The sequence below is a fragment of the Mytilus trossulus genome, chromosome 7 (assembly GCF_036588685.1).
Source record: "Mytilus trossulus isolate FHL-02 chromosome 7, PNRI_Mtr1.1.1.hap1, whole genome shotgun sequence".
Lineage (NCBI taxonomy): Eukaryota > Metazoa > Mollusca > Bivalvia > Mytilida > Mytilidae > Mytilus > Mytilus trossulus.
In genome coordinates this window covers 40,282,153-40,300,544 of record NC_086379.1, presented here as the reverse complement: position 1 = coordinate 40,300,544, position 18,392 = coordinate 40,282,153, and the positions used below count along the sequence as shown (strand labels likewise).

The 18,392-nt window shown below is 31.8% G+C and overlaps 1 protein-coding gene across 1 annotated transcript in view; it reads left to right on the top strand.

Moving 5' to 3' along the window:
* The first annotated feature begins 525 nt into the window (after nt 1–525).
* The window catches only part of LOC134727032 (neuropeptide FF receptor 2-like), a 37,290-nt gene continuing 19,423 nt past the window's right edge, over nt 526–18,392 (top strand). Inside the window, exon 1 of the mRNA XM_063591419.1 lies at nt 526–1,013. Coding sequence (XP_063447489.1) covers nt 662–1,013 — 352 coding nt within the window. The 5' untranslated portion in view covers nt 526–661. The remainder of the gene's footprint in view (nt 1,014–18,392) is intronic.

The following is an 18,392-nucleotide window of genomic DNA, read 5'->3' as shown; positions in this document are numbered from 1 at the left end:
TATTGATTTGTACCAGTAATTTCATCTTTAATTAGGTGAAAACACTTAATTAGATGTTTAAATTTTGAAATATTAAACTATTAAACTTTTCCGTCCTGATTCTTTAAGTTTATTGGTAAAATATTAACACTATTTAAAATGCATGCTCATTAAGTATAAGATTTATTTACAATTTGGCAAATGTTGTGATTTGTTATACAAGAAAAAACATAATTATATCAATAAAGTAAGATATGAAAAGGAAACAACACTGTAATTATTGAAATATGTGTGGTATAGGTATAAATAAAATAATTATTGTGGGATGGATGAATGGGCTGGCTGTTCGGGACAATCCAATCAGAAGAATTGATCGATGAATCTAGACGACGCGAACAAACGAACTTTCAAAATATTAATCTAACACGAAACAGCATCAAGAAATCGTAAGAAGAAAAAAGTATATGAAATTGATAGTTTCTGTAGTTTTTTTGTAAAATTTACTTCGCTGTTTCACTATAGATTTCTGTTTCACTATAGATTTTCGCTGCAATGTAGGACGTTTGAACAATTATAGTAGTTTGAAAGAAATTTTACACCTGAAGAAAATATAATTATTATTGGATTTTTATTGATAGTATTTGTTCTTGACACTCAGTTAAGAGAACTTTGCAGAAAAAAAATGTCAATTTTTTACAATGCAAGTGGAAAGAATAATGAATTTGAAATAAGCATGGTGAATATTGAGAATTCATACGCACAGGACAATAGTGAACTAGGCATAAACGACACTCAAAATTCTAGCTACGGATCCGAATTCAAACATCCTCCTGGTGTACTTGCGATCTACATCATAGCTTACAGCACTGCTTTCTTATTCGCACTTTTCGGTAACTTAGTTGTAATTGTTGTAGTACTGAAATACAAATGGATGCATACAGTGACAAATTTCTTCATCGTCAACTTGGCTATAGCTGATATACTTGTAGCGATATTTTGTGTTCCAATCACACTGCTGACACATATATTTATTGGTAAGTACACAGATTTTTCCTACTCATTTTGTTTGTGAAATGACTGTGTCAGTTACACTAGTGTTTTTTTTTCATTGAATGTGGTATTGAGTTTTTAAGACTTTTACATAATTCCCCCTTGTTTGTTGTCATTTCTACTTCCCTCAGTGGTGATACACCGAGTGCTTCTTCTTATCGAGTGTACACGTTTTAGGTTGCTCATTGTAAACTTTAACTCCAACGTTTCATATTTAAAATATCTGTCTGACTATGGTCATGGTATTTCTATTATATATATATATGTTGTTACATTGTTACATGTTGTTAAAACGAAGTCGACAACTTGCAAGTGACAAATATATGGTTTTTCTTACGGAGTATGATTCCATCTTCTACGACATGATTGTTTGAAAACAACACGTTGAGATCTTTTAATTTTTTTTTGAAATTGACAACTTGCAGGTCTAAAATATATGGTTTTTCTTTCAGAGTATGATTCCATCTTTTACGACATGATTGTTTGAAAGCAACACGTTGAGATCTTTTATTTTTTTCTAAATTAGATGATTCCGTGAAAAACGATTACTAAGATTATTATAATGTTTTATTATCTATTGAATATGGTATTTTGGAGTAACATCAATTCTAATAGTCTTTAAAGTTTGAAACGAGACTCAAATTCTATTTTTTCTTCTTTTAAATTCAAAACTCTTTCGGGAACGAACAACATCGTGAAATATTGGTGAAATGAACAGTCGCCTACATAGTTTGGTTGGTATGTCAGCATAATTTCTTAGCAGCGGGTTAAGAATTTATCGCATTTGAGCGTGTTTAACGTTAGGGCAAGCATCCTTTGATACGGTATCAAATAACTTGATACAATGTTTTGTCGTCTGCGAATTGTTTTGTTACAGAATTTAATTCAGAACGCACTCTCTTGGTAACCTTGTGTAAATTTATATGAATGTTCGTAAATAAAAGAGGAAATGCAATTTATCTATAATTTACAGCGACCTCACAACATGTTCGTGTGCACTTCTCAAATCAAGATTTGTGTTGGGGTTATCCGTAGTCAGAATAAAATGTGTTCTCTTTTTGAGGCATGTGTGTTTAAATTAGATCTTTAATAGTCTATTTTAAGTTTGGTCACTTGTTCTACACTCGAATTATGATTTATTTTTACTTGTACCTCGCAGACTGCATATTGATCTCTAGATATTTGGATTCAAGTTTTTCAATGTTGGGAAGTTGTTCCACTGACGTTTACCAATCACAGTATTCATATCTTTATTGTTGAAATATTTCTTTACACAAGTTTGCATGAAACAAACAAATGCATCATGTTACTGACAACAAGAGAGCATGGTATTTTTAGTCTGATGTAGACTTAAGGTGGTACCCAACACCTTGACTAAAATTTATTTGGCTCGTTTAATTTTCATAAAATTTTTACAAAATACATACTTTGACCCTTTGACAAAAATATAAAAATTTCAAAAAATTTGAACCAACCGTTTTATCCGAAAAATTACACTGGTTATATAGCAGTTTGACAAACACTAATTTTGATCACTGAGAAGCTTAATATTCCATTAACAACACAACGTAATTAAAACGTTTAGCTGATTTTATAGAGTTATCTCCCTGTAGTGTTAGGTACCACCTTAATTTCGTTTCCATCAACAGTATCAAAGTTGTAGTACTATGTACAACTAGCAATGTGTTCATATGCACCAATAAATTGAACAATATGTCTTAATTAATATATGTAACCGCCTGAAAGTAATAATCAAATCGCTCCAAATGCTATATAGCTTACGGTTAAAAAAAACCATTACCAATATTTATTCAAAAAGTATGAAGTCAAAACTAAAAGTGTCAGGAAAATATCCGACAATAAAGACATATTAACATTAATTTTCATAGAAAACTTACTAACTATCCTCTGAAATGGGTTACACTTGGAACATGGAGTTTAAAACGTACCTTTTAGAACAAATACTCCATGTTTCAATTGGGTCTTTTACTTTCATCAAAATATTTTATAAGACGTATGATATCGCTAACAGTTATTTTCCATATGATTACTGTTTCTAAGAGATATTGATAACTGATCGGCTTTGATGGATTTGTAATGTGAGAGAGATTCAAAGACTCGGCAACGAAATGTACAAACGTGTATGCTTGGAATTTATTTGTATAATACTACAGTTACTGAATTCCTTTAAGCTAAAATTCTAATTCGATAGAGTTTTATGGAGCGACTGCTGTAAACAAGACCTTAGTTCTAGTTAAGTAAGCGTAGAACAGTCATGTGCCAGACATTAAATGACAAGACGAGGTTGTAATTATATTATATAATTTTAAAGTTAAAATATTATCTTATTCTGGAAGCTAGTCTGCACTTAGAGTGGATTTACATTTTAAATGCCATCCTGTAATTTGGTTTAACATTGGAGAATAATTGAAAAGAGGATCAAATATGGAAAGGAAATGTATATTGACCTTTTGAGTGTTATATTTAATGTCTTTTGTAAAGGCTCACAACTTATCAAATATGAAACATAAAATAAGGTGGTCTTTAAATAAAGTTATAATTGGCTAGAATATGCAATTAAAATAAACTCGTCAAATATTATAGTGGTAGAAAGTAATTGTTTATTACGTTGTACAAAAATATATGTTTTATGAATCCTTCTTCCAATGAAATATCTTAAAGTATGATTTTTTTTTTTATTCAACAAATTGGTAAAAACTTTCTGGTTTTATATAGGGCATACCTGTATAATGAATATGTGCATTGTACATTTTGGTAGTATGGGAATTATTTCGTCTATTTTATCGCATATCGCAGTTTGATCCTTTTCTTATGCGAGTCCTTGTACAGTTTTGTGGACAAGCCCTTTAAATTGTTTACAGAAAGTTGACTAAAATGAGGCAGTCAATGAAAGTTAATATTTGTCATTCAACGAGTATCTGAAAATTTGTGTTTCATTATATTTCAGAGCGGAACTTTTAGCATCAGCTTTTTACTGACAGTAATACCTTTTATGTTTCCTATTATATTGCACGAGTGAAAGGCGGTTGTTCTCTCCGGCTTCCCCTTCCAATGTAAACTGGTCGCAATGATATCTTATAGTGTGATGAAAGTGGCGTTTAATACCAACAACCAAACCATAATATATAATTCTTGAGCAATTTTGTAACAAGGTTTAACTCGGAAGTTAACTACTAGTATCAAATAAACAATAAATGTGTTTTGTCTTTATTAACTTTGTATGTATTTAAATGCTTAACACGTACTGGTGGAACAATGATACGACACAAGACTAAGATATATCGAAGCCGGAAATCGTAATGCTATCTACAGAACGGTATTACAGGCAAGGACATTCCTTGAGGTTTAGTTGGTTTACATTTTTCCTTTAAGGTTCGATAAAGTGTGTGTATCCTCGTCTTATAGGTGTTCGTGCTATTAAGAATGCATTGGGGTTTTTTTTAACTATTTTTTTATTAGTTGTTAGTGGCTTTGAACTAGCTGTCAGATAACTGCAAGTACTCTCAGATCTGTTCATTGTGTCTTTTTGTGTCAAGATGTATAAGTACCCGTCCATGTTCACTTGTATTTTTGTCTATCTGATGAGTTAAGCCTTTTTCAACTGATTTTTATAGTTCGTTCTTATGTTGTACTGTTATAATACTGTCCCAGGTTAGGGGAGGGTTGGGATCCCGCTAACGTGTTTAACCCCGCCACATTATTTATGTATGTGACTGTCCCAAGTCAGGAGCCTGTAATTCAGTGGTTGTCGTTTGTTTATGTTTGTTTTTACTGACAGTAATACCTTTTATGTTTCCTCTCATATTGTAGGAGTGAAAGTCGGTTGTTCTCTCCAACTTCCCTTCCAATTTAAACTGGTCGCAATGATATATTGTATTGTAGTGTGATGAAAGTGGTGTTAAACACCAACAATAAAACAATTAATATATGTTTGAGCCATTTTGTAACAAAGTTTAACTGGGAAGTTAACTACTAGTATCAAATAAACAATAAATGTGTTTTGTCTTTATTGACTTTGTATGTATTTAAATGCTTCACACGTACTAGTGAAACAATGAGACGACACAAGACTAAGATATATCGAAGCCGGAAATCGTAATGCTATCTACAGAACGGTATTACAGACAAGGGCACTACTTGTAACTATTCTAATTCCGTTCAATAACTTCCGATCAGAGAGACATATCGCCGACATATAGACATTCCTTGAGGTTTAGTTGGTTTATATTTTTCCTTTAAGGTTCGATAAAGTGTGTGTATCCTCGTCTTATAGGTGTTCGTGCTATTAAGAATGCATTGGTTTTTTTTTAACTATTTTTTTATTAGTTGTTAGTGGCTTTGAACTAGCTGTCAGATAACTGCAAGTACTCTCAGATCTGTTCATTGTGTCTTTTTGTGTCAAGATGTATAAGTACCCGTCCATGTTCACTTGTATTTTTGTCTATCTGATGAGTTAAGCCCTTTTCAACTGATTTTTATAGTTCGTTCTTATGTTGTACTGTTATAATACTGTCCCAGGTTAGGGGAGGGTTGGGATCCCGCTAACGTGTTTAACCCCGCCACATTATTTATGTATGTGACTGTCCCAAGTCAGGAGCCTGTAATTCAGTGGTTGTCGTTTGTTTATGTTTGTTTTTACTGACAGTAATACCTTTTATGTTTCCTCTCATATTGCAGGAGTGAAAGTCGGTTGTTCTCTCCAACTTCCCTTCCAATTTAAACTGGTCGCAATGATATATTGTATTGTAGTGTGATGAAAGTGGTGTTAAACACCAACAATAAAACAATTAATATATGTTTGAGCCATTTTGTAACAAAGCTTAACTGGGAAGTTAACTACTAGTATCAAATAAACAATAAATGTGTTTTGTCCTTATTGACTTTGTATGTATTTAAATGCTTCACACGTACTAGTGAAACAATGAGACGACACAAGACTAAGATATATCGAAGCCGGAAATCGTAATGCTATCTACAGAACGGTATTACAGGCAAGGGCACTACTTGTAACTATTCTAATTCCGTTCAATAACTTCCGATCAGAGAGACATATCGCCGACATATAGACATTCCTTGAGGTTTAGTTGGTTTACATTTTTCCTTTAAGGTTCGATAAAGTGTGTGTATCCTCGCTGTCAGATAACTGCGAGTACTCTCAGATCTGTTCATTGTGTCTTTTTGTGTCGGGATGTATAAGTACCCGGCCACGTCCACTTGTATTTTTTGTCTATCTGATGAGTTAAGCCTTTTTCAACTGATTTTTATAGTTCGTTCTTACATGTATGTTGTACTGTTATAATACTGTCCCAGGTTAGGGGGAGGGTTGGGAACCCGCTAACATGTTTTACCCCGCCACATTATTTATGTATGTGCCTGTCCCAAGTCAGGAGCCTGTAATTCAGTGGTTGTCGTTTGTTTATGTGTTACATATTTGTTTTTCGTTAATTTTTTTACATAAAGAAGGCCGTCAGTTTTCTCGTTTGAATTGTTTTACATTGTCTTATCGGGGCCTTTTATAGCTGACTATGCGGTATGGGCTTTGCTCATTGTTGAAGAATGTACGGTGACCTATAGTTGTTAAGGTTTGTGTCATTTTGGACTTTTGTGGATAGTTGTCTCATCATATCACATCTTCTTTTTTATATTGTGATATCATAATTTCTATTTAAAAAGGCATTCGAAGTACGAATTCATATGACGTACGAAAACATATGATCCAACCATGTAAATTATCTGAAACCAGTTAGAACAGTGACATGTGTTTCAAAATAAACATGAAAAACACTCGAAAGATACATATAATTTTAATATGCACAACACCAAAACCATTTTACGAGAATAACAACATAAACCAAAATAAAAAAACTATAAAAAATGCATGCAATACATGTGTATTTATTTTACAGCTAACTCATGTCCATAAATGCCTTTATACATTTTGTACACGACACAATGCAACTGTCCTTCTTTTCTTATAGTTTTTGTCAGGTTCAATCTACAATCTTCACCATGCTATCTCGACAGCTTCTTTAACAAAATAATGTTACATTTAGGATAATTATGAATGTTGACATAATGTTACCAAAGCTTTCAACATGTCAAAGATAAAGAAATAAAACGCTCCCAGCATGGTATGAAAGACATTTCAGTTAATTAACTCAAATTTCATTTAAGTTAGAATATGGGGCAAAAGGCACTTCCGGTTATATTGTTACACGTTGACTTTGAATATAATACCAAATCTAATTATCCTTACACTATCAACAGAGAGTTTATGGGCATTGTCGTTGTTTCTGTCTGTCTGTTACAAGTTTTTATGCCGTTAACTCTTTTCTCATTTAATTGGATATGTTTTTTCCCTTGCATGACATGCAATGTTTAAATACCATCTCTAAATGAACAATTACAAATGTAACATTTTGTCTACAGGGTTCACATTTAGGAATGAAAAGGAGCCTTGTGTTACATGTAATAAGTCGTTTCATTTTTTTGCTTTAATGAATTGATTTCTTATTTCATATAGTGGACATGCTCAATATAATACATGTACTTTATGTAGTTACATCATTTGATGTTGTAAAGGTACACATTAGTGGCGTATGAGAACTTTTTGGAAAGGAGGGGGAATGATTGACATAAGGCGGAAGGAGACTCCGGTCATGCTTCAGTGCTTACCTATATAATCAACCAAATTACTCCAGCCCCTGGGTCCCCCTATGCAAAATCTTATGTTGATTTAGTCTGCGTTTATTTGTTATGTTTCCAATTGTTTTATAATGGTTTTTGAGTGCGAAAGTTCTTTAAGCTCACAGAAGCACTCAAAATATGAGTATAGTGATGAAAGATAACACTTTTTGCAAGCTTGGTTAATTGTCCCTTTCATCGACCAAACAGGAGTAATTTAAAACCTTAATCTTATCATCAAAGAACCACATGGCGATTATAGCAACAAAGAGAAATGCACATCGGCGAGAAAAAAACTTAAGGTTTCATCTAGAGACAAGTAATACCTTTAGGCCCTATGCTTGAATATTGAGGCGTATACCAAATGATTAATCTTTATTTTCGAGTCTCTTTGGTATTTGGTGTCATTGAGTTGTTATGATGAAGTCGTGAAGATAAAATAACGAATATCAAATGGCTTTTTTTACAATCACATCCGTACATGTATCAACCCGTGACATCAATTTAAGCCCGAGTATTGGCCAAGGGTTGATACGATGTGTGTTATTGAAAAAAATAATCATATACACTCTATTATATAACTCAAGTATAGTTTTGTTTTACACGATATATAAAGATATATATATATATATATATATATATGGGGTTTAATGAAACCTTTGTCTTTACAGCCATAAAGGATATCTATAAAGTGACGTCATATGGGTTAAGGGTGGGATAAAAAAAAAATGCTTTTCAACAATGACTGATGTCGATATAATTGCTGATATAGCACGATTGCATTTGTTGTATAACACAATACAATTTACATGTATTTAGTATATAATAAATAGAAGTTATCGTAAACTCAGTCAGAATTACGTGACGAAATTCGGACAGAAAAAGATTGTAATATTTCAAAGCCTAATTGAGATACACAGTTTTCATTACTTTATCTTAGAGTGCAATCATTTCGACAAGGAACTGGTTTATCTCATCTACAGATGTGCAATTCTGCTGAAAAGATTTAAAATACATAACATGCATTTTTAGTTTGAGAGTATAAAAGTGTCAGAAGAAAATAAATATTACATAAGCGTCTAAGATAATTGTGTTATGGAAATATGGAATTCTCAATTTAGATAGAGTAATTTGTATTATGCCCTCGTGTGCAATGCAGTTTTAATCTGGAATAATTGGCTTAATTCATAACATCAACAAGAAATTAAAAAAGACCGGTACCCTAAGTTAAAGTTTAACAAGTTAACTTGTTTTGCACATCATGTTGAGTTTGCTTTTATTCTAATTCAGGAAGCAACATGATTGTAAAGATTTAAAAAGAGATGGCTTTTTAATATCGTATTTTTAATTTATATGACTTCTTCTGGAAATGTTTGTTTTCCTTTATAATCGTTAATAGACATATTGATGGCTGCTGTACCCATACTTTGACAATTTTACCTATTATGTCTGTTTTGTTCGCGCATCGTAGTATATATAATGGAATTTGATGCGACTGTCATACAAAAGACAGGTTTAGCGCTTTATAACCAGTTTCAATCCACCATTTTCTACATTTAAACATACCAGTACCAAGTCAGGAATATGACAGTTGTCCATTCGTTTGATGTGTTTTATCATTTGATTTTGATTAGTGACTTTCCGTTTTGAATTTTCCTTGGAGTTCAATACGTTTGTGATTTTACTTTTTACTACGATCACTAAGCATTTCGCTTGACATTTCAAAGTATTCATCTGTATACCATCGATCACAAAAGAAAAATTAAACAAAAATAAAAAGATATTTAAAGGTTCCTGGAATAATATTAGTTTCTCATCAATAATTGATTATAGTTTATATATCTGTTGATGTTTGCTTTTGTCTTTATTTTATATTATTCTATATTCAATAATTTCAAGTAATTTTCTATTTTCTTTATTGCTAATATCACATAAAACATGTTTTGTAATGTCGAACGGTTGTAGGCCCTTATATGCATGTTGATCTTTTCCATTAATTCTAAAGACAAATGATTCCTTGCTACATTATTTATGACCTTCATTAAACGATATAAACTTCCAGACAAAAGTCAATTTACACGACAAGAATGTGTTTTTCTTACTGACATAACATATTTGATATCTTTAACATATAGGAATTATGTGTTATAACATTCAAAATATTCCAAAACATAATGAACTACACAGGTAAACTTGATCATTTTAAACAAAAATGTAAAATTTGCAAAATTGTTCTTTTATGTCTGATTAGAAAAGAACGTTTATTTATATCCAGGTTCATGTTTGTAAACTTTTTTTTCTCCATCTTTTGTAGTCAACATGTTTCGTAAAATAACTATGTTTGTTAAAGATTATAGTTTCTTGTCGTCCATCTATATCAAGAAAATTACAAAGATCAATATATGAAGTAGAGTACCTTGTTTTGGTAGTATTTCGTAAAACCGTTTATCAACTAGTAGAGGTGTACAATAGATACCCATTGGCATACCGAAAAAAATAAAATAACAATCATACCGTACTCTAACGGAGAATCAAAACGGAAAGTCCTTAATCAAAAATCTCAAACACATTGATTTGATAACAACTGTCATATATATTCCTGACATGGTACAGGCATTTTAGATGTAGAAAATGGTCATTAAACCTTGTATGAAAGTCGCATAAAATTCTTTTATATTGACAATGATGTGTGAACAAAACAAAATAAATATTTGAACTGAACAAATTATAACTGAGTAACACAAACAAAGATTCGGATAATGTACTAGCGAGAACGAGAAATGACACACAGCGTTGGACATCCATTTATCACAATATATAATGAACAGGGAAAACTAAATTACAAACGTACATAACGAAGATCATTTATTTACTTGGCATTATAACACATGATTGAGCACTATAGGATAACAGTTTAAGGTGGGAAAATAATTCAATCACGGGTCATTTTTTTTTTTTTTTAAGAATTGAGTGTTCAAAGACATGTATCTATGATGGTAAATAAAATTCAAATCAGACATCAACTTTTGACATTTTAAAGGTCGGTAAATGATAACGTGTTTGATTTGAAAACACTACTCTTTGAAATATGAGAAAAAACGTAAAATCCAAAAGCACTGAACTTCGTGGGAAATTAAAAAAGAAGGTCCCTAAGATTAATTGGTATATTTTTAGAATGATACCGTGTTTCAAATGTCATTCTATATGAAAGACGCATTTCTTTGTAGCGTTTCTTTTGTTGTCTAGCATGTTAACGAGTGAGATCGTTACAAGTATGCGATGTTACTATTAGTATTATTTTTTGTTAGTTTTTATTTAGGTCATTGATTTGATTAAATGTCAAGAGTCAGTATGTATTCGATATTAATCATCATTCCAATTTTTTAAGACTAAACTATCGCTGCTTTCATATTATGAAAGATGTCATCTCAAGGCATACAAACCGTGCAATGAAGTAATTACATTGGCACTCCTGATATCTGGTAATAATCAAACGTTGTTGGAATGATAAATTACTGAATTACCTGTAGGGCGCTTTTCGTTTTACGCTATAAATTGATAAGAAGATACAACTGCCAATAAGATGGATGTTTTAGGTCAATTGACATATTCAGTTATGAAAGCTATACAAATCATGCCATAAATAGTTACGTTAAAGCTCTCAGGAGAAGCACCTCATTAGTATTCCCATCACAGTGCATGCTGTCTACGGGATAGAGAAAACAATAGGAAAGACCTAGTTGTTTTGTGAGGTCACACTGATGAAAATGTCAAGTTGTTCAAAAAATATTTTAAATAACAAAACAAATTTTCCATTGTGACCCATATGTTCAGACTAACAAAAGATGAAAAATTAGTTTATAGATGTTTGAAAGTAAAAAAAGGAGAAAACAAAACAAGAATAGCATGAGCATCAAATCTAGCAAAACGGGTTCGCGGGGATATCATATCTTGTTATGTATACACATATCATCAAAGTTAACCCCGAAAAGAAAGTCAAGAAATACTAAATAATAGGCGAAGTAACAGGTCATACGACTATTACATTAATTGTCTTCAGATCTAAGTTCATGTGATAATTGTGAATATAACGGAATTTGATGAGACTTTCATCAAAGTGAGAAGGTTAGCGCTATAAAACCAGGTATAATCCACCATTTAGTACATTTGAAAATGCCCGTACCTAGTCAGGAATATGACAGTTCTTGTCCATTCGTATTTATGTGTTTTGTTATTTGAAATTGCCATGTGATTATGGACTTTACGATTAGATTTTCCTTTAAGTTCAGTATTTTTGTGATTTTACTTTATATGACGCTAAAACTTGGTGTTGGCCAACTAATTATTGATGACTTCAGGACATTTCAGCGAACATATTGGAACTACTAGGGGATATGTAAGGGCTGACATTATAGCCGATTGCAACACATAATTAATCCGTGTGCCTGAATTCTCGATCACAAATGTTAGCGCAAACTTACCTGGTTGAATAGTGCTCCACAATCATAAACTATAAAAAGTAGTTTACGCTGGTTAATGTTTAAAAAAAATTTTAAATTTTCATTTTGGTTCATCATGACAACAAATTGTCTTGAAACTAACAGCGGAAGGAATAGTATAATATGTGATGGATGCCGTTTAAGGACAGAAAGAATATCTGAACGAAACTATGTAACTGAAGATTAGATGTATCCACCATAGCTTTGGGCAGAAGTTTCAAGTAATTCAAAGCGAAGGTTTGAGGTTGTCTATAAAACTCTTGATTGAAGGTTACACATTCCATGATAACTTTTGTATTGAAACACTTCTAGCTCACCTCATTTTAATTTCTGAAAATTGTTGAACATAAGATTATTTTCATTCATATGCTGTTGTTGACCTCTTAATATTGATGTGGAGTTCGAAAAACACAGTAGCAACATTCAATTTTTTTTGTTTATATTCAGACTATCGAGTTACATCCTTCGATCATTCAAATGTATCCATTTGCATTGGGGAAATTTATCATTTTTTTGCCTTTTATGGACGACTGTAGGGTATGGGATACATAGCCAACGAACCTCTAAGCATTTAAATTTCATCCTGTTTTGTATATGAATATAATAATATTTAGATTTATTAACTAAATGGTAATCATGGGTCAAATTAATAAATTTGACATGTGTATGACGTCATACTGACATCATGATGACGGTTTCTACAATAAATTGATGAATATGTACTAGGTATTCATCTATACTATCAAATTAACATAGTTTTGAGACGTCTAAAAACTATTTTCCCCCAATTGTCTTCATTTCATTTCATAAATGCACATCTGGTTAAGTCGAACTTACAAACACAAACCTTTTATAAATAAGTAAGATACCTCGAATACATTATCGTTCTAGTCAAATTCATATTTTAAAAGTGCGTAAAATGAAAATGGATGAATATTATATGATCAGTATTGATAAACAACTGGAATTACAATTGCAATCCACCTTTAAATATAAGTTATATATGAAGTAGGTTATAAAAACAAATCTGCTGCTTGTTAAAAGAGTAACGTTAAGAATTGCAATGACTTGAAAGCACTGACATACAAGATACAATGACGTTTGACGGCAAGAAAAAATAATCAAGTTTGAGCATTCTTGATCTGCTTTGAATGTTTACAATTACGTCATGACACTATTAGCTTTTGTCTACTAATGTATCTCAAGAAACCCTTCAAGTGGTAGCTAATTAATGTTTATACTTAGTAAGTCTGGAAGATTAAAAGGAGAATGACAGCAGATTATAAATTAGCAATTCCATCCGCTACATGATTCCAGCCGCTTCCGGTATCCAATCTTCTGCGCGTTTCATTTAATTAGATAAATAGCCTACTGAACAATTTGCAATAATGTAATTTAAACTGTAACAAGAGATATCAGTAGTATATTGTAGTGTTGGGTTTGTTTGGGTTTTTTTTTTGTTGATAAAAAATAATTCCGCATCATTTACCTCAAGCTGTAGTATTTGTTTAAGAGTAACTACATAATTGTGTAGGTTTGACTTGTTACGTAAAGTGTATCTTTTGAGTGATTGATTTGAAACCATTACAAACTGGTGATTATGTCATTGTGGACATGTATTATTATATGTTTTAGTCAATTCATACACTGAAACTCTTTAAGTATCAACAAAATTCCAATACAACATTCGACATTCTCTAAGCGGTTTTTCTTTAAAAAAAAACCCGTTTATTTTTATAGAGTTATTATTTCAAAGTGGATATAATGATAAGTTACTACCACTTATATAATCAAAAGCTATATACATTTGACATAACAAAAAATTGTTACCAGAAGGCATTTTTAAAATCGCGTTTATTTTTTTTAATCTGTCATCTATATTTATTTCTTAGAAACTATTTACAAGGGTAAACATTGCCTGATATGCTAACACCAATGTAAATACACATTCTTTGAAAATAGACGTATTTACACTTGTATGCAAATTTGACCGCCATTACGTAAAATCACACAGGTTCCCGTAAACTTTGATATCATAATTTAAGATATTTGAAGTCACAATTTAAACGTGATTGTTGCCTTACGTCAAAAGGTGATTCGGAGTCGATCTAAGGTCATTCGGAGGCAAGATACAGCTAAATACCAAAAGTGTAAATACGTTCATATGACAGCTGTCTTTCTCGCATTGCACTATCTAAGATGTATAGTTCCTGATAATGGATGATAATGTTCGCATTTGGTGTAACCGAGTAGTTTCCCCCTTTTCAACATACAGACCTGTATTCTTCAATACAATCTATGCACCATTCCAGATCTTCTTAAATGCATGTTAAATAATACACTGTTTGGAAATGTTTCTGGTTTGTTGTGATAAATCTAAACAGTGTTACGCATCATAGTAAGATGTCAACAGTTTTAAAGAATTAAACCATTAACCTTTTTGTTAAAATGAAATGGATGTATCATAAAAAAACATCATAAAATGTGAGACTTTGCTCTTTCCATTATACACTGATAGCCAGCGGTGAATGAGAGTTTGATGTTTTACTAACCTGTTGGGACATGCAAGATAATGCAATCGAATAGAAAAGATAAAAGGATTAAAGAATGGCATTGTATAAGAACGTTAATTAAGTGGCATTTTGCAAGTGTAGAGTTTATAGATCATAAAAATCCAATGTTTACCATCGTCATATTACCCAGAAAAACAAAGTAACAGATATGGTTTGTTGACACGTTAATCTTTTCCTGGTACTTGAGGATGAGAAATGAGCTTATTGTACTTTCCGTAACTTCAATCTGTGTTTGGCATTTAAGTCAATTACACTATAGCGTAAATAATTTAATGTTTTTATTACAAACTTAATTAAATTTATCTTGGTATGACTGGGTGATTGGATTTGGTAAAATATCTCCAAAAATGCACACTAAATCGTATTTACCAGGAATTTCTATATTAAGTCTAGACTAAACAAACCCTCGTTTTTTATGATAAACATATTGCATGGATCATTTATAACATATACAGAGTTGAGCTAATTTACTTTAAGACGAATTTCATATTTATGTATTTTCCGTTTACTTTTCAAATGTTGCAAAAGAGGGACGAAAGATACCAGAGGGACAGCCATACCAAAAAAAACCAGAAAAAGACAATCAGACAAATCAAAGTGCCCATACACAACAAAGGAAACTTAATACTAAGCAAACGATTCCACCAGAAAGGGTGATCAGATCCTGCTCTACATATGGCACCTGTTGTGGTGGTCATGATATAACAAAAAAGTCTTATTCGAGAGGTCACATTCTTGAAAACATTGGTTCTGCCACTGAGCTGATTGTACATGTATCTTCGGGGTTTGAAATTCCACCAGTATCAACTCAATGCTGTAAAAAACTATAGAATCATATTCAAAACAGTGTGGTCCTGGCCATTGATTGAATACCTAAATTATCCCATTGACTGGGACAGATTAGGTGAACGTGTGTCGGTAACAATCACTGCTCACTATGTACTTGTTAAAGACACTGAAACGGTGGGGTCACCAAAGGTTCTCAACACCTAAATAAAGCAATTTGAAAAACGAATCCGTAATAATACGATGTGTTGATTTATATCAATAATATGAATCAAAACATAAAGGTATTCCTGAATAATTTTTCGAATTATTTTATTATTAAAGGCGTTAAGAACCTTTGGTGACCCCACAGTTTAAATTCTATAATAAGTAAGAAGTGAGCAATGGTCGTTGCAGACAAACGTTCACCTAATCTGTCCAAGTCAATGGGATAATTTAGGTCGTCATTCAATGACCAGAACCACACTGTTTTGAATATGATTCTAAACCAAATTTTTACAGCAGCGCTTTTCAGGATTAACCTTCAACATAAACGCTCTGCTCAAAGCTGAGTATTTAAAAGTAAAGGATGTATACGAATCGTTTCTTACCTTATAAACAGACAGCTTCAGACAGTTTTGATATAAATCATGTCAGTATTAAAATACTGATTACTGCTCAGCGAGTGCAGATAACTCTGATGGACATATGAAACATTATAAAAACGGCAAGCCATACAACTATTCATCTGAATCTGTTAATGATCATAAAAACATTAAGAGATATGTCAACCGAGTTTGAAGAAAGTTCATGTTTATATTTCGTATATATTCAGCACTTTCCAATAATGAAAGGAGATAAAATGAAAAAATGTTTTCCTCGCACTTATTTGTGGAGAAGGATAAACATTACTAGGTACGCTCATTGCAAAAAGTTTGGAAATCAAAAGCAAGTATTTTTTTCATAGATAAAAGCAAACGGAAAATAAAAAAAAAAACAAAAAAAACCAGTCAAACCCGTCTTTGGTGATATTTGTCTGAGGCAGTAACAGACTAAGTTTTGGTGGTATTCGAAATATCCAGTGATATCTAATAGCTTAACATTGACTAAATTACACATTGAACACATGGCATTCGATTATTATTATTTGTGTTTAAGAATGAAAACTATTGCAATATATAAGCTATTGCAATATAATAACTATTGCAGTCATGGTCAACTTATACCACAAAAAGTGAAAATACGTTACATGGCTATGCTTTGAAAAAAAAACATTTCAAGCTTTCATTACTTTTTATATTTCGGGGTCATCGGTATATAGGATTTATGTTCCAAATTGCTCTTGGCAATCATGCACAGCAGATTTTGATCTTACTTTTTTGTTTCAATTTGCAATGGTGAGCAGCAACCTTTGATATGTGTCATCAATTTCAGCTTTGAAGGGTAAGACACGATGTCTTGACAGTTAAGTCTCTGTGATCACTAAATAAATCTTTTCTGGTATAGTTTTAAGTGTCATCGTAGTATATTGCTTTGTTTAAATCATTTTATAGTGAATTACGACAAAAGGTTACACATTCTATGCATTATATATATGCTTTCATTAAGTAAGATTAGGAATGTAAGTGTCGATGTCTTAAATAAATACAAAACATGTGATATGAATTCGCTATATTGATAACAATTTATTATAGAACATCAGATCAATTATCTTTGAAATTTGTTTTATTATCATTTATACAATTGCAATATTTCATTTTTGAACTCCTCCATGATTTCTAGAATCTCCCTACATTAAATGTTTTTGTCATTTTTCACAGATCAGTAGTAAAAGTAAATCAGTCTGATGCTATCTTTCATGCTTGAAGCTTATTTTGCAATAATACATTTAGAAACTCGCATACGTTAACATAAATTCATTAAAAAATGTATATAGTTAATAATGACTGAGCAAACACTTTGTTCTTGTTGGAATTATTATCGTTCATCGTAAACAGCTTCAAGATTCAATAATTTAATTATAAAAAAAGCAATTTATAGATGTACTTTGACTTTGGGTAATGTTTTCCAAAGAAAATACGCTCTTCTACAGAGTACTTGAAAGATCATCTTTATACGGTGTGATAACATCACGATTGTCAAAACAGAAAACTCATAAAACATAAGGGTAAAGAAGATACAATGCCTGAGTGCTATCAGGTACTTTAAGAGGATAAAGTTAAAACAAAAACATGTGATATGAACGTGTATCCGAGGACACAAAAAAGAGAGCGATATATAAGCATTGAAACATGTATATATGTACTATATGAAAAAAGTTAAATCACAAAAATACTGAACTTCGAGAAAAATTCAAAACGGAAAGTCCCTAATCAAATGGCAAAATCAAATGCTAAAACACATCAAACGAAAGGACAACTGTCATATTCCTGACAGGCATTTTCAAATGTAGAAAATGGTGGATTGAACCTGGTCTTATAGCGCTAAACCTCTCACTTGTAGCACAGTCATATCGAACTCTATCATATTTACAACTACAGTGTATTCGTGACCAAAACAGACATAACAGGTAAATTGTCGAAATATGGATACAGCAGGCATCACTGTGTCATAATCTCAATAAGAACAAAAACAGACCAATATATACCAAAGATGCACAAAAAGCATTTATAAATTTATCAACCACATAAAAGGTTTCATATGTATTAACTATATAAATTAAGCATAGTCAGCAAAAAGAGATATTCGCAATCAGTTCAGCAAAATGGTGGCGATTCTAAAAAAAAATCGTTTCATCAAAGTATTTGTAATGATTGACACT